Source organism: Marmota monax, unplaced genomic scaffold (assembly GCF_021218885.2).
Source record: "Marmota monax isolate L192 unplaced genomic scaffold, Marmota_monax_Labrador192_F-V1.1 WCK01_AAM20220418_F8-fsc00023, whole genome shotgun sequence".
NCBI classification, from domain to species: domain Eukaryota; kingdom Metazoa; phylum Chordata; class Mammalia; order Rodentia; family Sciuridae; genus Marmota; species Marmota monax.
The window spans coordinates 7,869,563-7,893,345 of record NW_026692907.1 but is presented as its reverse complement, the minus strand read 5'-3'; the positions used below and the strand labels follow the sequence as shown (position 1 = coordinate 7,893,345).

At 38.4% G+C, this 23,783-nt stretch overlaps 1 protein-coding gene across 24 annotated transcripts in view; it reads right to left on the bottom strand.

The window, feature by feature from the left end:
* Fggy (FGGY carbohydrate kinase domain containing) overlaps positions 1-23,783 on the bottom strand; it is a 414,685-nt gene that overhangs the window by 124,326 nt on the left and 266,576 nt on the right. For all 24 annotated transcript variants that reach the window (XR_009227386.1, XR_009227389.1, XR_009227391.1 and 21 more), the window contains 2 exons: positions 18,278-18,385; positions 5,273-5,334 (listed from right to left, as the gene is read on the bottom strand). Coding sequence is in view for 15 of the 24 variants with exons in the window: in XM_058581509.1 (XP_058437492.1) it covers positions 5,273-5,334; positions 18,278-18,385 (170 nt within the window). In the remaining 9 variants the exon portion in view is untranslated. The remainder of the gene's footprint in view (positions 1-5,272; positions 5,335-18,277; positions 18,386-23,783) is intronic.

Sequence of the window (23,783 nt, the reverse complement as noted above, 5' to 3'; positions counted from 1 at the left end):
GATAACAATCCACTTGACTGGAATGTTCTTGCCTTCAGCTTAATAGTTTTCTTTTTTAACCATCCTGACCTTAACTGTCCTTCCATCAGTCAGGGCTTGTCTGTTCACCATAATCTAGGAGGGTTTTCTCTGATATGCTGTCACTGCCCTCTGTAGCTTCTTACCACATTTGGTCACTGTAAACTTATTTACAGTTTTGCTTTTATTTGGTGACTGCTGAAGGCTTCCCCTGGACTTTCTGTGTCATGACTATCACTAGTATATACTTAGAGTTTAGCAGTATTCTTGGCACACAGTGCTACTCTAGAGGAGTTGCCAAATGGATGAGAGGCACCTCCTCCATTTTGTTCACTTGCAGGTGAGCAAATGGGGATTACTGGGAAGTCCAAGATCAAGGTGGTACAGGCATCTCAGGAGTCTGAACTCCTTCTGGGTAGGGCTTAATCTTACCCACCCTACCAGTTAGCTACTGAACATGCTACTCCTAAAGCATGCATGAATGGATATAGATATTACATGGAATAATAGAATTGGAATTTCTGTATCATTTCCATAATTTATGGAGGAAAAATAGCATATTTGATGAGCTTCTGAAAAAGCTGCCATAAAAGGGGTTGTGGTCTGAATGTTTGTATCCACACAAAAATTTAAATGTTGAAATCCCAACCCCAAGAAGATGATATTAAGAGGTGAAGCCTTTTGCAGACAGATTAGGTCTTGAGGACAGAACCTTCATTGGATTAGGTCCCTTATAATAGAGTCCCAAGTGAGGTTTTTTGACCCTCCACCACATGAAGATCCAGTAAGAAGTTGTCATTCTATGAACCAGGAAGTGGTGCCTCATCAGACATTGAATCTGTGGCACCTTGATCTTGGACTTACCAGCCTCCAGAACTGAGAGAAATAAATTTATTATTTACAGACTATCTAGTCTATGGTATTTTGTTATAGCAGCTCAATGGACCATTCAGGTTTTCCCCAACCTAAGTATTTATACATCACAGACATCTCTGCATCTCCTTGAAACACTGGTTGACAAAGGGCATCTCAGGAGCCAAAGGGACACAACCTCACAGGCATGCTGGGAAACAAGCATCTTATGACCGTCCCCTCCCCTGGTCAATATGCAAGGCACTGGGGTGGGCTATAGGTATGATTTGAGAGTAGAAAATTAAGGTTTTACTTCCCAAATCCACATAGCCCTTGGTTTTCTTGAAAGGATCCTAATGCCCTGAGCAATTTCTTTTATTTACATGGAAAGTAGCCAAAGAAAGGCATTGTAATAATAGTTTACTTAGGTAATAATAGTTTACTTAGGTTTAAAGAACAATTCCAATCTGACAGCCATCAAGAAATACTGATTATTCCTGCCTGCACACCCTGAGCTGTAAAAGGTGTTAACATTATCATGCTAGTTCTACAATTGCCCTCCCTCTGGTGAGGCTAAGTAAATACTTAGTGATAGACTGATGGCCCCAGTTGCCAAACTGAAAGACTGCAGTTTAAAAAGCCATAAAGGCCAAAGGGGGGGATCTGAAAATACAGGTGCAGAATGAAAAGGGAGAATAATCTTTAGAAGTGAAGTCCAAGGACTCCCAGTAATCTTATTTCCTCATCTCGAATTACATAAGGTGTATTTGAAACTATCACCATGCATAGTGCCAGACCCAGTGCAAATTCTTAATAAATGTCCTTCTTCTTTCTTTTTTTCTGTCCTTGTTCAAAGGGGAATCACATAGACTTTAGTAAAAAGTTTTAATGGTATGTGAGAGTTGGCATACAGAGGACAGGTGAATTTTAAGAGTCTCATTGGAATTGTGGGAATCACAGATGGAAGAGAGGTTTGAAGAAGAAATCAGATAAAGAAAAATGAGTTGTCCTTAAAGCAATAATGAAAAAAATCTAGGGAAAGTGGTTAAAAGAAAAGAGAGGTTGAGAGAAAAAAAATGTGAGTTAGCTAACAGAAAAAATTCCAAAGGACCTGAAAACAATGGACTCACCATGAGATGACCACTGCTTACAGTGACCTCTGCAGAAGAAAGAACAGACTGGCTTTTCTGTTCTGTTCACAGTCTTCCCCAGCAGACCGTGAGCTTGCCAAGGGATACCCAAGCAGCTTTATTTTCCCCATATTTGTCTATATCTCCTCACAAATAATCTAGTTATTATTCACAGTGCAGCCAAAGTAATCCTTTTAAAAGACAAATCTCATTGTATCTCTCCTCTGCTTAAAAACTAAAACTATTGGGCTGGGGTATAGCTCAGGGTTAACGTGTGCTTAGCATTTGTGAGGCCCAAGTTCAATCCCCACCTCCAAAAAAACAAAAACAATAACAAAAGAAACCAAACCAAATCAACTAAAACCTTGAAGAAAACCACAGTCCTCTTAGTTATATACAATGACGTGCATGGTGTGACCTCTGGCTCACTTCCAGCCCTCATCTGATTCCCCTTTCTCCCACTTTGGTCCAGCCAGTGGCCTTTACAACGTTCCCTGTTGATGCCGAACTGGCCACTGGCTCAAAGCCTTGGGACTTGCTGTTCCTTCCATATATATATATATCTATATATATAGATATAGATATAGATATACATATATATATATATATATATATATATACATATACAGACACACATATACATAAGTATACACACATAGATATACACATACATGTATGCATATATAGTTATACTATGTATAATGTATACATACACTATGCAGTTACTTAAGTACTATATATATACTACATACATAGTATAATTATATATACTTATATATTTGTGTGTGCATATATATAAATATGTATATATAAATATATATACACATACATATATATGTATATGTACGTATGTGTATATATATGTGTGTGTGTGTGTATATATATATATATATAAATTCTATCAAAACAAGGACTTTGCTTTGTTTACTCTAGCATTAGATATGCTCATAAGATATGGATTTTAACCTTGACTGTGCTGCCAACCTTGAACCTAGTTCTTGCAGATTATTCCAATAGCCTCTCCTCAAAGATCTGATGTCAACAGAACTTCATTCTGAGGCATTGTTAGTTAAGGTTTCATATGAGAAACAAGATGAAGAGAAAAGAGTTGAAGTTACAATCAATTTAAAGTGATCTACAATCAAGGAGTGAAATATCTGCATTTGTAGCCCCATGCAGAGAGACTGGTTGCCAGTTACATGTTATGGGCACATCTAGTTATTGCTTACATGATTTACAAGCTCACAAAACATTTATATTCAGAGATGGGGCCTAAAAGGATTATGGTAAATCAAGAGGATAAAATACTCAATCTGTTTATCAACATTTGTTTCTACAGTTTCAAACAGGATTTGCTGATGCTAAGCTCTGAGATAGAGGTGATCTACATTGATGTTTTCAGAATGCCCCAAGTCAAAGCAAAAGAGGCATGTGGTTCCTGACTCCAAGGGTTTTGTCCACCCTTTCAAACAGCCAACTTCATTTTAGCAACAGCTCTGCCTATTTCATTCTGAGACCTGAAGCATAATGGGTCACATAGTCCAGAATATTGCATTCATAGATCTGATGGGATACAGATGCACTTTCCTTTGCAAGACAAAAGAAAGAAGGTGGAAGAGAATGAATATTGTTGCAAAAACATCTGAGCTGGAGATAAACTTTGAATCATTAAAATATAAAAATTAATGAAGTCAAGAGCATAGTTGGGATCACCTTGGAAGAGATGAAAAGATAGAACAAGAGGGCCAGGAACCCAGTTGTGATGAACTTTGATGTTGATGGTCAAAGAAAGGACCCTGAGCTTGAAAAGGAGTCAGAGACATAGGAAGAATACTGGAAGAGGGTAACATTTTGGAAAGCCAGAATATTAAAAGGAGAGAGCAATAATCAGAGCTACCACATGCTGTTGAGTACACATAAAGGGGGTCTGAGAAACAGCCTGTGGCTTTACAAAGCACAGGTCACTCCTTAGTCTCCTCCAATCTGGGACAGCTCTTTAGTATTTACATTTCATAATCTTTTGAGGCCTATCGGCTAATAATTTAGTATATTAGCTTTCAATTTGGGCTTGTCTGATATCTTCTTGAGCTGACACTGAGTTTATATATTTTGGGCAAGAACATTCCAGAAATGATGTGTCCTCGGTATGTTATAAAGGCAGGTACATGATATTGACATATCTTATTGCTGGTGCTGTTAACTTGGGAAAGGTGTTGTCTGCCAGATTTCTCCACTGTAAATGGACTATTTTTCCATTCGTATCAATAAGTATCTTGTGGTGAAATCCTTTCACAATGTGTGAGAAATTTGGCTTTTATATTCTACCATATATTTATTTACTTGCTCAATTGAAGTATATACATAAAAGATTTGAAAAATGGCTAACCCATACACTTACAAAAAAAAATAAATTTACTTATCAGAAGTACATATTTTATATAGACTTATTTTTATCTTTAACTATTCAGCATACTGTCAAAATATCCTTTTCCAAAGTTATCTGGGTTAGTTCTTTTCCTTCCCAAATTCCCTTTAGTGTGGTTATGTTGTTTATTTGTAATACAGTAGGTTCATTTTTCTATTTATCTATCCATTGATTTATCTATCTATCTGTATTCATTTTAAGGAAACAAGAAGCATCACTATGGTTTTAGGACTTAGCCAGTTACATAAAAAAGTACTCAGAGAAGCAGTATTCTCTCCTACCATCCTGCTCTTATTCCCACGTACTTTCCATGTCATTTCTACCCATCTTCTTTATGTACCCAATCCCACTAATTTCTGATGAAATCTTCCAGTATTTCTTTTGCACATATATTTTCTTATATCTCCTTCTTGAAAGAGAGTATGTTGTAAACTCTGCTTTACACTTAGTTTTACTAATATGTCCCAGAATCCACTCCACATCAGCTACTATGCTCAGTTTACAGGTAAAGAGACAGACCTAAAGAGGTTGAATAACCTGTGCAAGGTCTGGGATATGAACTCAAGAAGTTTTGACTCTAAAATCCAGACACTTTCATCTACATCAGAGTTTTTCATCCAGAGCCCTGGGCATATTCTTATAGGATCTTTAGGTTCTCAGAGTTGTCTCGGATCTTTCTAAAAATTTATAAATGATGTTCTGGACCATCCGTATGACTGAGTATTTTATAACCAAGTCCTGTCAGATGTATTCACTGTCCATAGGATCTGAAGGTCATGAAACACCCAAAGTGAATATCACTTATGCAGTCACACAAGGAAAGCTGTAGGGAAAACAGAGTAGTTACCTGGCTGTGGACTTGGCTTGCAATTCAGGGAAGGCAGGGTGGCCTTGTACCAGGTGGTCTATCTGAAAGATAAGAGTAATAGGTCAGTTTTATAGCTCCTCTAATCTATGTTTAAGGTAGAAAGGATACATAAAAAAATATGTTTCTTCCAGCTCTTTGTCCATTGAGAATCCAAGAACATTAAAAGGATAATCTGTTTCTTTCAGAACTAGCTTTCCTTAACCTAGTGTCAACCTCTGGAATTTATAAAACCAAAAGTTTTAAAGAGAAGAAATGAAAATCCCAAGGCTAAAATGGTAGTAGCAGGTAGCATCAGGTTCATGAAGGAGGAATGAGGAAGGAAGGGTAACTCAAGTTCAATGTGGGGGGTCTGGCTGTTAAAAGTACTATGGCTGGATCACATCACTCCCCCTCCTAATCCAGGCTGTCACCCAGGGCAGTGTCAAAACCTTGAATTACTCAGTGTGTTTTACTAATGTAGCAGCTATGATAAAGGGGAAGAGGGAAGGAGTACAATGAGGGAATCCCAGTTTAGAAAATATGAGGTGCCCCAGAGCTGTCAAGAGCACCTCCCTGAACAGAAAGGTTGTCCCAGGGAAAACCAGGGCAGCTCTCCAAGGACAGAAATGTCTGAACTCTGTAGATAGTATCTTCTCATCTGAAATCACACATCTAGGATTTAATTCCTAATCCCTTGGATGGCTCTAAACAAAACAGCTTGTCCTGTGCACTGGGAACACCAGTGCTTCCCAGCTCTGCTCCTCCTGCTTCGACAGCCACACTGTGCTGGGGGTCCCTGAACCCAAGATGTGCATTTGTCCATGTTTACTTGAGTCTCTAGGAATCTTAAACAACCAATTCTGAGGGATTTATTTTCATTCAAACCATGAACAGACTGGTGATTTTGGCTATTTTAGAGATAGGCTCTCTGAGCATGTTTCCGGAGAGCCAAGGCTGTGTAAAAATACTTGTTCTGGGATCTGGCTCTGGTTCTCACCTGCTGTGTGACTCTGAGCACGTCACTGCTTTGAACTCAACAACCTCTTTGACCTGTCAGCCTCCTTTTAAAGTTCCATTGGATTGGTGTAGTTTTATGAAAATATTTCAAATTAACAACCATTGGTCATTTCAATGAAAAAAAAAATCATGTGAGTTTTGAATATTTACTTCCTAGACGTTCAACTTTGGGTTACTGTGATGAGGCATATTCTGGACCCTCAAAGAATTTGTAAACTTGGGAGTGCATCAAGATGAACCCACTGAGATCATTAATGAATAATTAAAGGTATTACTTTTGATGCTATTTTCTTTTATGGGAGGTACTTGAGGAGTTTAGAGGAAGGAGATTTGAATGAGCTTACAGGAGGACATGTGTAGTGTATCCATGAATGAAATTATTTAGTATTTACTGGATGACTAAAGTACCAGGAACAGTCCTCAGGCTCTGGGACACAGTGAAAAGGAATAATACAATATTTAGTAGCATAAAGTAAGGTAGTCATTCATCATTTGGCAATTACAGAGACATGAAGAAGGAAAAAACGTTTATGGTTGTAAGGATGGAGGGAATTGGACTACCTGCTCTCCTGGCATCTTACAGGGGTTTGATAAATATTTGTGGAATGAGTGTGGGATGAATGAACCATGGAAGCGTACAGCATGCTCACACAACACTACATCTTTTTTCTCGGTGATTCTTAACAAATTTCACCTTTGTATCTATTTGTGATGGGCACACATTGGTCACAGCGTAAATGCATATTAAATTAGAGAATAAGTATAGTGGCAGAAATATGGATGAATGAGGGGAGTTGGGATAGACAGTGTATCTTGAAAGTCAGATAATGGTTCATACTTTTTTGAATTGTAGCCATAGGAAATGACTTGGATTGAGGGAACAAAATGATGAAAAGATAAGGAAAATTTATCCAGCAGGGTGTGCAGAAGAGGGAGATAATAAAATATAGTGAACAGGAAATGCAGGCGAGGATCAGAAGCCAACAGTGGGAGTACAGGGCACACACCCCAGTCCTTGCCCTACTGCAGTGTTTACCAAGTTCATTTACAATCCTTAGTGTCTAGTCTGTCTCTGATCCTGCACTCTGGACACTTTCAAAATAACAGCCTCAATATGTCCCTAGAACAATGCCTGGTATCTGAAATGAATGAATGAGACCCATTTTGAGGAAAATAAAGCAAGCTTAGGGACAGACTAGTTACAGAATCTAAGAAAATCAGAGTCAGATGACTTTTAAATTTGGAGTATAAGAAAAGGCAATATGATTGTATAATTCTGCCCTTTTGTTTTCTGTTTTCTGGATGCCTTGACATCTGGGGCCTAGCTGACTCTGGAGAGGCAGTCTCTCCCAGGGCTGGCCAACTCCTAAAGGTGGTGAAAGCTTTCCACCTTTTTCATATGAAAAGCAACTAATTCAGAGCTTATCTCTGTACACCCCTTCCTCTTGGCTCTTGCATGGGGGTTCTTTTGTTTCTCTAATCCCAGCCAGATACCAGATACCAGCTGACAGCCCTTTTACCCCCAGAGCCTGCTGAAATAATACAAGGTGACCTACACCAAGCCTGCTTACTCTACCCTGCTATATTCCTTCCCAAGAAAACTAGATAAAGATTCTGGCCTGAGGTTGTTCCTCCCTCCCTCTTGACTCTTAACTGACCCTGATGCTGCCACAGGGTCAGGGTTTCTTCTCTTCCAGGGAATTGAGAATAACAAACTAGCTTTCCAATGGCAACTGTCTCTCAGTCTGTTAGCCTCAGCATAGGTGAATAATAATAAGCAAGCCCACATTTTAAGATATGGAAAAAAACCAAGGGCTTTGCCAATAGAGTCTTGCTGTCTATCCTTATCTTTTGTGAAAACTTCAGAAGTTACTTAAACTCTCAGAGCCTCATTTCTGTACTTCAGCAAAAAGGGGACAATAAAATTTCCAAGATAGGGAAGGTTGTGGTGAGTGCCAATTGTGTAGGTGGCTATCAGTTCATAATATCTATTATGAAGAAGAATGAGTATAGCCCAAAAGTGAAAATGGTTATGGGAACAGGACCCCAGCCCACTGTACTTTTTATTTTCCACAGCATTTGGTGGTAAAGGCCTCTCTGATTAAAAAAGGACGCACCAGTTGGTCAAATCACTGAGTGCTCACTTCAGCAGTCTGGAAGTGTCTGTTCCTAGGGTTGACCTTAGAACTTGTGTTCTAATCTCTAATGCATTTAGTACAGTATAGAAGAACATGGTGTCCCACAAGTCGTATTTGTTTCCCAATGAGATAACCAGATTCACAACAACGACTGTCATTGCCAAGTGGTTGCCTCAGAAATATACTGACAGAACTAGTCTAACTGCGACTTTTTCTTGTTTCTGCCATCTTCTTAGATTTCGGCTCCAAGAGCAGACAGCTGAAGAGTAGGCTGGAAAGCTAAACACTACTGGGACAGGAAGGAAGCTGGAGATGGTTGGAGGCAGGTCTTTCTCAGACCAAGACAGAAAAGTCACCTTATGGTGAGTAACTTAGGATGTTGGGCCCTTCCTTGTCAAGGTAGCATCTGTGCTAGGAACATGGAGAAACAACAGTTCAAAACAGTCGAAAGCACAGATCATAACTGGGTAGTGCAAGGTGGCGTCTGGCCCACAGATGTATTTTATTTAGGATATATAATGTTTTATAAAACGAGCCAATATTTTTAAATTGGGAGCTTGCCCTTAAAGTCCTGATTCTGGTTTCTCTTGCAGAATTATTTCCCACATGGCAAGAGTTGGCTGAGTGATGGCTGGTCCTGCACACAGGCCTCCTCTCTCCAGCTGTGAGAGGTTGCAGGCTCCCCACCACTCCCCAGCAAAGCACACCACATTTTATCCATTGATCATCACGATTCCACTAATGTTTTACTTGCGCTGAAGATACGTTTCTCTGCAAAGGAAGGAACAAGAAATTGAGCCAGAGTACAGATGCAGGAGAAACTTCTCTGTGGAAGTGAGAACTGTTCCTTCATTAATCTCTTTGCTCATTTACATGGTCTGACTTCTTTAGGCACTTGAGTTTCTGACCTTTGATATGGAAGAGAGAGGACAGGACAAGGAGTCCTGAGACCTGAGCTGAGTCCTGAGACCTAAGCTCAGGTCTGGCTCAGGACAAGATCTTGGGCCAGACCATCTCTGATTCTCTATGAAATGCTAATAAATCAATATGACAAATAGCCAAATGTGTGTGAATTGCAGAGAGAACGGCATTGCCTGAGCAACCAATGTTGCTGACAAAGAGTTTGGAGGTAAAAACAAAACAAAACAAATTCATAAAATCAGCAAAACACCTCCTCCAACAAATGCAAACCCAGAATTTATTTCAATAATCTTAAGTTCTATGGTCATTTAGCTAAAGCAAAGCTCTTATTGCAAGATGACTTTCTTTCCTATTAAAATCAGTTTACATATTAGTCTTAAAGCTTTTACTGTGTCTTGCTGGCAAAGAAATCACCAAGCTTCTTTTAAAAAAGCATTTAGCATTTTTCAGAACTGCTTTTTCTCTATTTACATTAAGCTGTAATACCACTTTTTTCAAATCTAAGCCATTTTAACTCTTTATTTATGTAAGTCGTCTTATCTGGAAACCAAAACACTTGCTGATTTTTTCCTTCTTGAAATCCTCATAAGAATATAATGAAAAACAAAGTGCAATCTAGACAACTTCTCTGTGCTACTGAAGAGGACTATGGGTCTCTACACTGAACAGTCCTGAAGAGTAACAAATACTCCCAAAAGATAGATTAACAAGTTTTTCATCGAAACTTCAAGATGTTAGCTAGAAGAACTCCACTTACTAGTGGAAAAATTCTGAGTGAATACATTGCTAGTTCAGTCAGTCTCATTCACCACCAAAGTTGATAACTTTGTAAATATTTAGTTTGCTAATTAATTTACTTATTTATGAAACTAACATGATGTATGTTTACCTTGTGCTATCCACTATTCTGAAAACTAAGGATAAAAATATAAAGAAAAATCAAAAGTCTTTGCTCTCACAAAGTTCTGCCTACAAAGGGAAATGGGTGCTTCAAAATCCGAATATAGTTTAGAATGGAAATATTCTCTGTAGACTCAACAATATTAATTAATTGAGCACCTATTCTTTTCTAGACATAGTAAGCACAGGGAATTCAGTGGCAATTACATTTGACTTAATATGTGTTCCAATGGAGATTATATCTATTGAAAGACAGAGACAATCAACAAATAGTAAGTATAATTATAATAAATATAAGTAAAATGAGAGAAAGTGATTAGTGCTTTAAAAGAAACAAATAAGCTATTATATAAAGGACACTGGTTTTAGAGCAGTCAAGGAAGAGCTCTCTGAAGATGCTGAATGAGAGGAAAAAAAGAATCTGCCAACCATGAATCTATATTGAACACATTTTTCAAGATAGGATGAAAAACAAATGAACTGAAATAAAAGAGGGAAATGTCTTGTCATTTAATCTCTACTGTATGAAATGCTAGAGAAAGTTCTTCAGTCTAAAAGAAAAAATATATTAGATGGAAGCTTAACATTTTTTTCTCCATATTTTTATTGGTACATTACAGTTGAACATAATGGTGGGATTTGCTGTTAAATATCTGTACATGCACAAAATATAACAATATCACTCCCCAGCACTCCCCTCTCCCTCCCTTCCTCCTTCCCCCTGGTCTCTTCATCTATTCTACTGATCTCCCTTTGATTTTCATGAGACACCCCACCTCTTTTCATTTTCTTTTTCCTTCTTCCACATATGAGAAAAAACATATAACTCAACACTGACCTTCTGAGTTTGACTTAATTTGCTTAATGTAAGTGTCTCTAGTTCCATCCATTTTCCTGCAAATTATATAATTCCGTTTTTCTTTATGGGTGAATTAAACCCTATTGTGTATGTATACCATATTTTCTTTATTCATTCATCTATTGATGAACACCTAGGCTGGTTTCATAGTTTGGCTATTGTGTTTTGTGCTGCTATAAACATGGGTATGCTTGTATTACTATTGCATGATGGTTTAATTCACACAGAGTGAGGATCACATGAGAACACAGGGAGGAGGTATGTGTCAACAATCCAGAGACCTAAATCCAACCATACTGATCTTTATATTAAATACAAAGAATTTGAACATTCCACACAAAAAACAGCAATCATAAGACAGGATAGAAAAGCAAGACTAAATATATGCTGTGTTTATCACATTACATAGACCAGGAGAGATATACTGGTGGATTGACCACCAGTACTTGGAGTAGACTAGTGGTATATTTCAGAGGTGGGATCCATAGGACTTATTGATGGACTAGTTTAGGGAGAGAGGGTAAAAGAAAGTCAAGAATTAATCCTAATTTTTTGTGGCTTTGATAAAAAAATATATAAATGATGGTATTCTTTACCAAGATGAAGACAAATAATCCAGGATCAATTTTGGGAGGGTATCAGTTATGCAGTCAGAAAACTAAGAGTAACTCTTGATTCCTTCTTCTACCTCCCTGTCATCTAATCCATTTTCTTCATTGACAGCAATGTTATCCTCCAGAATCCTGGACCTCTTTCTTTTCTGCATACTTTGCATCTAATCCATCAAGAAAGCCTGTTGGCTGTACTTTCAAAGTATATCCCAAACTGGACCACTCTTTACCAGCTCTATTGCCAGCATCCTTATCTCATTGGGCTTATAGCAATAACTTCTTCCTGGCTTCCAGTGTTTCTAACCCCCCCATCCCAACCCATTCCAGTTAATTCTCAACACAGCAGGCTGCAGGCAGAATGACCTTTTAAAATCTAAGTCATATCACATCACTCTTCTGCTCATTATTCTCCAGTAGTTTCTCATTTCACTCAGGGAAAAAGCTAAAATTCTTAGAGTAGTAAAAAACACGAACCCCTCACCCCACTGAACTTATTATCTGCACCCCGCTGAACTTATTATCTGCAACTCTCACGTTGGTTCATTCAGCTCCACCTCTATGGCCTCCTTGCTATTCCTATAATACCCCCAGCATACAGTCCCCTCAGGATCTTTGTACTAATTATTCCCTTGGCCTGGCATATTCTTCCCCTGGGGTTTAAATTGGCTAAATTCCTTCCCTTCTTCATTCTTTGCTTAAATGTCACATCAATAAGATCTTCCATGGCTATACTATTTAAAACTGCAACCTACACTTCTGAACTCATATCCAACTCTTCTAATACTATAGAATGAAGTGTATTTATTTATTTGCAGTTTATATCTCCTATTGTTAGAATTCAAGCATGAGAAAGGTACAGATTTTGGGGAGGGGGACAGAAGAAGCTGTTTTATGCACTGACATTTTCCTACTCAGAACAGTACCTTGAACACAGTATTTAATAAATACTGTTTGTATAAAAGAATTCACTCTAAAAAGCATAGAGTCTATTTTACAGATAAATGAAGAGCTATGAAGAGTGAAAGGGTTGCATCTGTTTTAGAAAAACTGCTTTAGCTAATAATAGTGCAAGAGAGAGATTTGGGGGCCTGATTAGGAGAGTATGCATGAATCCAGGTGGGTATACAGAAAGTACAGTATGAGCTAAGGCAAGAAGAGGTCACAGGGAGATGTTTGATTTTTAGTTGGTCTGTGTATCCATGAAGTCATTCCAATTAGCTAATGTGAAGTGTTGGGGAAACAAATAGATCCCATCAGTACCGACACACATACATTTTTCTCTTATAGTCCTAAAAAACCTTGCTTCAAATGCTTGGAAAGAATATCACCCTACAGACAGTAGTTGTTTCCTGAGAGAATCTACAAGAGAATGTTTATAAAGTTCTGCAAAGTGTAGTCTTGTAAGAGTCGAGTCCAGTTCTGGAAAGATCTGAGGACTCTGGCGGTCATACTGGGTTAAAGATTGTGGCTTTCCCACTCATAATTAACTGTATGCCCTTGAACAAGTTACCTTACTGTTCACAGCCTACTTATTCACTTGTAAAACTAAAATAATAACACTGACAACACGCATGCATGCATGCACGCACATGAGGAAAAATCAAATAAAGGATTGAATCTTATTGGGCCTAAAAGAGCTTGACATATAACAGGCCCTCAGTACGTGCCAGCTCCCACCTTTCCAGGAGGCTGCAGGGACAGAACAATCTATTCTTATGTGCAATAATAAATTTATAATTATCAGTACTACGTCCAACTTTCTTAGGTGATGATGAGCTACTGGAGTGACCTCATTCTTGCCTGGACTGGTGTAATCGATCTGAAAATCCCTGTAACATGATAGAATGACTGAATGAAAGAAGGGATAAAATGACCATTTCCATAACCTGCACAGCACTGGACACACTGCAAGTTGTTCATAAGCCACTTATGGCAGACTGACTTTTATGGATGACTTCCAGAGGCTAGCCCCAGATGGAGCAGCCAGGGAGATAATGGGGGAGATAGATAGGCATTCCCAATGCACAAATCCTATATTTCCAAAAACACAGACAAACTTGTTGCATTGTGGTACTGTGACTCAATTTTATAAATTCAAATTCTGGGTTCATACAATTCCAATGTAAACCCAATTGTCCCAGGAAGCAAATCTACCACAGTACAGCGCAGGAACTTATCTTGGCCTCCCTTTACCCAACACCTCTTCCAATTGAACTCACTTCAATTAAGACAGAGAGGAGCAGTTAGATGGGGGATGGCCAAGATCCAGTTGGAAATGAGTTTCAGCATCTGGATTCAGTGAACACCAGGGTTAGTGATCTGTGGAAAAAAGTCTGGGCAAAAAGCAATGTTTTTTGCATGATTTTTCTGGAAAATTGGTGAGCATGAGACAACCTTGGATGGGTGCTTGGTGGTACAACTAAAATCAATCATTCATGGAAAGGGAGTGTGTGGCCTTTCAGAGAAGAAATAAATATCAGTGATGTGAAATGAGTCAACAATAAGTCTAATTCTCAGTCAAACGAGACTGTAAGAGTTCCAGGACCAGAAAAAAATCCCACATTTTTCTTCATCTTGAAGATAACCAGATGAAGATTTGTTTTTAAAGTACCAATGTATTCATATACTTGGAATGATGGATTTGCTTTGTAATGAAGCTCTGTATCTGGAAAAAATGAAACTTTTAGTATTCTTTTTCAAGTGATGTACAGTTTATGTTTTTCTCTCATTTCTTTTTCTTGTTTATTTTTTTTCTTCTTTCTCCTTGCTTCCCTTTTTTTCTCTTTTCCCATTTCCTTTTCCTTTTCTTCTGATGGGGATGGTATATTTATGACCAGTGTCTGCAGCTACAGCAACCTTCAGCTGAGGTTTAACAGAGTTGTGTGTATGAAACAAAGAACAGAGGGATACAAGTTCCTCTTAGAAGCCTACATGATGACAGCGTGTTTCAAAACCAGAGATCAAAATTTACCATAGAAGGAACCAGAATTAGTAAGCCATAAGGAAAGGTAAGTGGCAAAGGGACCATATGAAAAGGCCATTGGTGGTGGGTCAGGCAGTGCTGGCAACCCTGGGTTCAGTGGTCCATTATAAAATACAGATAGTAACTTTTCCTATCTCCTGAGAGAATCTACAAGAGAATGTTTATAAAGTTTTGCAAAGTGTAGGGTTGTGAGAGAATAAAATGAGATAATATACAAAAAACTATTGGAATCAAAACTGGGAAATAAACTTTCAAAATGACATTAGGCATCATAATTATTATGACTATCATTCAAGGATATGAATCCCGCTCACAGAAAAAAATCTGGATAAACTCCAATTATTGTTATTAATATCTTCATCCTCATTTTCTTTGTTTTATAGCTGTTTTATATTTCTTTGCTTGGCATCTCCAGATTGCTGTCTTACTAGATAATCTGCTTTGTTCTTGTTTCAGATTTTGCTCTATCATAGCAGCTTTTAGGTTTCTTAATCCATTAAATCCTAAGTTTTCAATTTTGCAGATGTTTCAAAAAATTGACATAAGTGCATTAAAATAGGTTGAAAATAATAATCTAGAGCTTAAATGTTATTATATTATTATCATAATTATATTGCAATATAATCATGTTATTATAAATTATATCACACTATAATATATATTATTGTGCTATAATATTATTTTGCTATAATAAATTATATTATTATAACACAAATAACAATGTATCCTATTATATAAGAATATTATATTAGTTATTTTATATAGTATATATTTATTATATGTAGTAACAACATCATATAATTATATCATTGTATAATTATGCATTATTATATTGTGTATCATATATTACATATATTATTACATGCACATTACATTTAATTATTTATGCATTTTACATATCTGGGATGATGGGTCAAAATGGGTTAAGATTTTGCTGTGTATAATCCACGGGTCAATCATGACCCAATTCTATGTCCAATGAAACTCTATATGTCCGATTGTTCAAAGTGGAGCTCCCAATATAACTGGAATGGTTTATAGTGCAAAGCTAATTGAACAGATAAGCTAACAATTCTCAAGCCTTATATCAAAACTCATAGTGAAAAACTGAAGATTTTTTAGAAATAGCAAAAAAGAGGTCAAATTTTCTAAAATTTAAAATTTAATCTTATGAAATAGGTATATAACTAATTTTTGTTCACAAATATATGTTAAAACACATGTGAAGATCACTTATATCCAGAGCAAATAACTGAATCAAATACTGGAAAAAACATTTCCAACTGAAAAAGATGTCTAATTTGCATGCTGTCTGTAAAAACCCTGTTGAACAATGCATCCTATGCAAAGAAGTGTGTGTGTTTTTTTTTTTTGTTGTTGTTGTTGTTTGGTTTTTTTTCCCCTATCCTTGTTTAGAAAGTTTCTAGACTGAGTCCTCTGTGGGTTCTTATGACTATACTATGATGTGGGGTTAAAAAGGGCTTTCAGTAATAGGTCTTCAATATGCAACAGAAAGGGGGTGGATATTTAAATAGAATGTTACACACAAACACAGCAGTGGTTTAAATAAGGAGAATGTTAGACATCCATACTGCTGTACTTTAGGCATGATGTATTCCTTCTTGACCATTCTGTTTATGGTTTTTAAGACCAATCAGATATTAATTATTTCATACTAACTTCCCTACCAGAGTCTGATCCTGAGGACCAGGGACTGATGAGGTCTGACTCAGTAGATTCATTTCTCTACCCTGGCATAGGAGCATAGGCACAGAACATGCTCTGTGAACCCACCCACCCACCTACACTTCTACCTACTTTGAGAGGTCATTTAAGAAAGTTTAAAATAGAAATACTTAAGAAATGGAAATTAAAGGTTATTTGTATCCATATCCAGCTTTGGATCAGACCACTTGGAATTTGGCTGAAGACCTAGAAGGGCTGGGAGGGAACTCAGACAATAAACAGACACTTTCAGTGTAACCTAGTAAATGGGAGATTGGGTAACTGAGCTTAGGTCTCTTTTCCCTTGCATTCTTCATCCAATCTCTCAGCAGCCCTGCTGATCTGTTGACCTCAACTCCCAGTCATCATTCCTACTGTCCTCCTTCAAGCCCTCATGGCTATTTATCTGGGGATTAACCTAATAAAACTGGTCTCCCTTCCTTTAGACACGTGCCTCAGACCTTCTTCCTCATGGCTATTATCCAGGGTTTCTTCCAACTGAGACCTGAATGTGTCCACCTACTCTTCTTGATGATGCTCGATTCCTTAGCACGTTTTTCAGGGACTTTTTAAGACGTGGTCCCTTCCCTGCTCTCTAATTTTTATTTTAAGCTATTTTTCTAAGAATAATTTGGGCCAGAGCTGAAATTCTGGACTATTTTAATTACCATCAAATATGCTTATTACCATCAAATATGCTTGTTACTTATCACGTCCACATCTTCTTCCATTGAAAATTCTCCTGCCTAGAAGCCTGTCCCTACCCTTCTGTGTCTGGTTTATCTGTATTTATCTTTCAAGTCTCAGCACAAACACTGTCTCCCATGAAAAGGATTTCCTAACCACTTGTTATAGTTTGGATATGTTTTCCCCAATAAGCTCATATGATAGACAATGCGGAAATGTTCAGAAGTGAAATAATTAGATTATGAGATTTGTATCTGATCAGTGAATTAATCCATTGGCTGGATTAATAATGTAAAGGGATTATGGGCTGGAAACTCTAGGCAGGTGGGGTATAGCTAGAGGAAATGGGTCACTGGGTATGCTTTTGCATTTTATGTTTTATCCCTGGTGGCTTGATTGCTCTCTCTGCTTTCTGGCTGCCATGAGCTGACAGCTTTCCTCTGCTACCTGCTTCTACCATGATGTTCTGACTCTCCTCAGACCTAAAGCAAATGAGTTGGCCCCCTATGGACCGAATCCCTGAAACTGTGAGCCAAAATAATCTTTTCCTCCTCTAAGTTGTTCTGGTCAGGTGTTTTGGTTACAGTGACAAAAAGCTGACTAATGCACCACCTTTGCATTAACTGGAGTTGTGTTTAAAGGACAGGTAAAACTGCCTGCCCAAGCAGGAAAAGAAGCAATTACAAAGGGACAGAAGAATGGGATAACATGAACCATGTGAGTCCTTCACAGTCTAAGGTAAGTGACCGGCACATGTGTGAGGCTGGAGTAGACACACTGCAAAAAGGATGATGTGCCCAGCAAATCATCTGACTTGTGTCTCAAGGGCTACAGGGAACTATTAAAGGGTTTGGGCTGGGAAGTAACATTGTCATTTTTCACAAAACAGAATATCACTCTCTCCTGGAGGGGATGGGGAGGGGATGGATTGGCGTGGAGAAGGAACAATGAAAAGAAGGGGCAGTCATCACTGCCTGGAGCAACAGTTAATCCTTTAGCAAAAATACACGGCAATGCAACATATACTAGGTTGTACACTAAGACAATATTAGTTGACTTAGGAATATGCAAATCTTCCAATTACTGGGATATGGGTGACGTGACAAAATGGGTTAATCAATGGTGTAAAACATTCCTGATGCTACAGAGTAAGTGTCAACTTACCAATTTTCCAGTGACACTCTGACCACCTTCGTTCAGCCAGAACCCAGGGACCATGGCTGAGAAATAAGGCCCCCAGACACCTGGTACAAAAATTGGGTCTTTGCTGATCTGGAAGAAAAGGGGAAAATTGTGTGAAAATGCTGACCCTGAGGGGCTGGAGGGAGCCTCACCCTCCTCCCACCTAATGCTTCTATGACCATAGAATTCAGCTTATTGTTGAATACCTCTATGGTGGGTGAGTTATTCTCTCCCAAGGAAGATCATGGCTCTATCTTTGGAAATATTTCTGATAAGTTCATTTAGATGTCAAAGCAGTAAAGTGATTATTTTGTAAAGAAACATATGAAGCATTTCCTTGCTGGTTCCCACTCTGTGGCAGAGACTGTAAAATTCGTCTCCATTCTCTACCCCTCCTGTGTCTACATCTTTTCTATGACCCTTTGTGGCTCCTGCCACAGAGAGGTGGATCTAGTTCTCAACCTGTTGAATCTTGGGTCAGTCTTGTGACTTGTTTTGCCTAGAGAAGGAGGCAGATGTGACACTGTGCCAGTTCTGGGCCTCTCCAGGGCCATGTGCTTTTTTTCCTTCTCTTGACCTTCTACCTTGGCCAAGAGACATGCTCCAGATGAGAAGACTTGTGCAACAGAGCTGAATCAGCCCAGTTGTCTCAGGTGCTGTCCCAGATATATGAGAGAGCCCAGGCAAGACCAGAAAATCCCTCTAGTTGGCCTGAAGCTCATTATCCCAGACTATCCCAGTCACCCAGCCAATCAACAGACTTATGAGCAAAAATACAGCTCTACCATTACACTACTAAGGTTCCACATTTGTTACCTAGCCTTTTTATGGAAATAGATAACTGATACATTCCTCTCACAAACAATTTATTTATAAGCCACCTAACAGCATGCCTTCTGGTGCGTCTTCATTTCAAGAAGCTCCAATCTAGCAGGAGCTATATGAATACATAGACAAATAGACTATGGTATGGTCCATGTGATGGTAAAGACAAGACAGAGAATGTTGAAGAGGGACCTAGAGGGTGAGGAGTGTGTTAAAGAAAAGCAAAAATACCATAAGGCCAACAAGTCATAACTAAGTAGACAAAATTTTAGCCATCCCGATTTCCCTGAAATGATAGCTCTAATCATAAACAAAGCACAAAATGTAAGCTTTATGTCCTTGTCAGCAGGATTTGGTGAAATTAAACCAGTCAATGACAGGTAATCAGATTAAATAGTTCTGTTTTCCTTTAAAAAAATGAATGTATAACAGCCAATCAGGAAAGATGTCAAAGTGCTTCTTCCTTTATGCTATGAGACCTGCTTCTCCATCTAGCAGGAAGGGCTGCTGAGGTCAGTTTTATAGTTTTAGGAAAGGGTTACCTAGAGGGTAGGAAGGAAGAGGGAGTTAGGCACACAAGGTTGACTCCATCAGGTCTTGAGACTGAGCAGAAATCATTTATTTATTCAACAAATGTTTATTCAGCTCTTGCAACATACGCTTGGTACTATTCTAGAACCTAGAGATAAAGAAGTAAACTGAATATTCATAATTCCTTTCTTCATGAACGTCATCATCTAGCATTTTAGCAGAGAGACCTTCTTTAACTCTCTTGATGCCCACTATTCTAACTCCTTTTCCACTAAACTACTCATTCCTCAAATCAGTAGAAATTTCCAATCCCCAAATGGGAAGGGAAGGAAGAAAGGCAAGGAAAACTATTTGATACTGACATGTTTAAATCTTGCCAAGTAAGGGAAATTTATATATAAAAAAGGGAAATTAGCACCTAAAATAGAAAGAACAATCTCAGGGGAAAAGACGGGTTTCTATAGGAAAAGACAGTTCAGCTTATATTGACATATTCGTTCTTTACTGGTTCAACAAATGTTTCCTGACTTCCCACCAAGATCCAGATATATGCCAGGCACTGGATATAAGTGTTTTTTTTTTCTTTTTATAAAGTGCATAGTCCTTGCCCTCATGGAGCATGGCACCCTGACAGGGAGGAGTACCAGGGTGTTCAGTCATTCAGGTTTGGCCAGGACTCTACCAGTTTTAGAGCTGAAAGCTCTGTGTCCTGAAAAACCCCTTGGCCTCAGCCAAACTGGACAATTAATTACCCCAAGACAAGCACCCATCAAATCATCACAAAAATGTGTAATTACAAACTAGGATGAGTGAATGAAGGCAGGCTACGCATATCATGAGCGTACAAAGGTGAGGTGCCTAATACAGTCTAGGGACAGGGAAAGCTGCACTGAAGAAGTGATGTGTGAACTATGATGTGACACATATATACAATGTCCTCAGGTAGGTGAGTGTGTGTGTGTGTGTGTGTGTGTGTGTGTGTGTGAGAGAGAGAGAGAGAGAGAGAGAGAGAGAGAGAGAGAGAGAGAGAGAGACTGAGCACAAGCGCACGCGCAAGCGCTACAAGAAGCATATACTAATTGGTATTCATTTTTATCACTCTGCTTTTGTCCATGGAAAATTCTATGAATGCCAACCCTAGAAAATCCTGCCTTAAACTGCATTGCAGAGCCTCTCAGGGGTGAAGAAGACACTCCATATTTATAACCTCTTAGAATGCAGGGTCTGGACAGGTAGATGGACAGCCAGCAAAGTCAGATCATCTCTTTTTTGTGCCTCACATCGGCTCCCTTCCAGAACTCTCAGCCCCATCTGATTGGCTAGTCTCAGAGGTTGTGTAAGTTTCTATGGCCATCCAGCCAGTAAATCGTCATGGTAGGATCTGAACTGAGCAGATGTTGACCTCAAACTCCTTGATACATATCACCCCCTGCCTCCTGCCTCCAGTCACACACTCTAAGGATGTTATTGGGTGAGCTGCAGTAGGCCTTCAGTAGAAGACTGTGGCTCTGTAGCTTACAAGTGTCTAATGATGGCTTTGCCTCGCTCTGTTCAGGAAGACAATTTTGAGCTGACATCTGTCTGTGCTCACTCATCTGGCATGACACAAGATTCTCATCTGACATTTCAAGTAAACTAAGGAAACAAAGAGTACTTCCCATCATTTCCAAACCCTTGGCTTCTGGAGGGAACAAAAAATAGTTTGCTTTGAGAGAGAGGGTCAGAGAATACACATTTGTATATTTATGGGTTCTTTAATCCTTCTAAGAAAACCTAAATATTTGAAGAGATTTTTGTGAAAGCTACTTCCATGCTGATGGCTGTCTTGGTCTGGAGGCTGCTCTGTGACTCAAAAGGAGAGAGCTCACTGCACTACACTGATGACAGGTGACTAGAGGATGCTGATGACAGGTGACTTAGAGGAATGCTAACTTCCTAGTAACAATGACTCTGCTGGCAGCAATGGCTAAGACGGACAGGGAAGTCAGTACAGGCCTATTTTAAGCATGTTACTAGTGTTTAATTACCTAATCCTCACAGTCCTAAGGGAAAATGCTGCCCATTGCTCCAATCATGCAAATGAGGAGAGTTAAAAATGTGTCCCACATTACAAAAACACCAAGCAGTAATGTAGCACAATCAATAGGTTCTATATTTGCCTCTGCCAAATGATGTCCTTGATTTTAATCTACCTTCATTTCTTAAGCCTTTCTTCTGTGTTTGAAGGGTAGAAAGCAAAGTGCCACTGGAGGCAACAAAGGTTCACTTACAGTGAGCAGACCTCTGGCCTTGACAAGTGGTGGGTTAGGCCATCTTTACTTCCTAAATGATTTCAATAGGTTTTCCCTGATATACTGGTGAACAGAAGCAGAGAGAGCAGGGAGGGTCAGGCCAGGTACAGCTTGATTTTATGTCTGATTCTGTCTCATTCTAAACAGGTGACTTATGCAAGGTAGCCTTTCTGAGCTTCAGAGTCCTCCATTCTAAAAGGAGAGGAATGGATGAATGTTGGAAAACTTTTCTGAAGATTAAATACACTGCCACAAACAAACTGATTATTCAGGAGGATGTGTTAAATACCAAATAATTGTTTGCTTTCCTTGCAGTGAAGTCTATGTGATGGGATTGTCAGGTGACTGGTTGAACAACCATAGCCAAAAGTAACTGTAACCATGCAGGAGGTCTTTAGATCTGTCCTTGGCATGACCTTAGTTAATAACCTTAACTAAGATGTGTAAGGTGATATAAAAGTAAAGCTTATCATATTTTTAGATGGCAAAACTTGGGATGATTGTTTATGGGGTATGTCAAAATCAAGAATCAAAATTACATTGGAGAGCTAGAACACTTGGTGAAATTAATGTTTAAAAAAGTCAAGTCTAGCTGTGATTGTGGCTCAGTGGTAGAGCACTTGCCTAGCATGAACAAGGCACTGGATTAGATCCTCAGCACCATATAAAAAGATAAATAAATAAAGGTATTATGTCCATCTACAACTAAGAAAATATTAAAAAAATAGTCAGTTGATATTTGTTGAGTAGTTTAAAAAATACTAAATGAATACCCACATACAGGCTGGGTAGCAGGTATGTAGGTATTCATTTAGTATTGTTTAAATTGTATATGATCATTTGATAAACTCTTTAATTGTGTGTGATATAAGTTAAATTATAACCCCCCCCCAAAAAAAATCCAACATTTTGTTGTATACTACATACCAGGTATCAAAATAAACAAGGCTATAAAATAATAAGTCAAAATACTACTACTACTACTAATAATAATAATACCAAAGTGAATGGTCCCAAACTCAAGGAAATCCTAATGTGACAGAGCAGGCAGAGTGAAAATTTTTAGAAGTTTACAATAAAACATGCCAAGTGCTACAATGGTATAGGAAAGAGTTGGTAGTAGCCCAAAGGAAAGAATAGCAGGCTACCTGGAGAAGAATGAGTACCTCACAGGGTGGCCACCATGAAATGGGGCTTTGAGGGAGGAGGATATGTTAGCATAGACAGGGGCATCACAGGAAGAGAGGGCTCAGTATCATGGAGCTGCATTTTGATTTTATGAGAGCTCAGTTTAGTGTTCTGCATTTCATTGAAATGAAAGATCACATGGTTTAAAGGACAGGTATAACTTTGAACATCGCATTCAAAAATTTTCAATTTTTGAAATTGTTAGAGTTGGGAAAAATCCTCAGTGAAATGACCTTCTATGTCAGATCATAATAAAAAGGAAATAATAATAATAATAATAATAATAATAATAGCAGCAATAGTTACTGTGCATTTATCATTGCCATAAAGTCTTCTAGGCTCTTTACACACACTGTCACATGCAACACAATAAGTTTCTAAACTCCACTTCATAGTTGAGGAAATCCATGCTGCAGGTGGTTAAATGGCCAGTAAATGGAAGAGGAGTCAATTCAGAGTCAATTCCAAGGTAAAACCATCAACTTGTTTCCCTCTCTAGACCTAATTCTCCTTGTCCATAAAAAGTAGACTGCACTAGATAAAGACAGTTACTATCTCTTTTGTCTTTGAGATTTTCTACAATCCCATGAAGTGGAGTCATTTTGTCCCAGTGGGTCAATCAGAACTCTCCAGCAAGAGATTTCAACAGACTG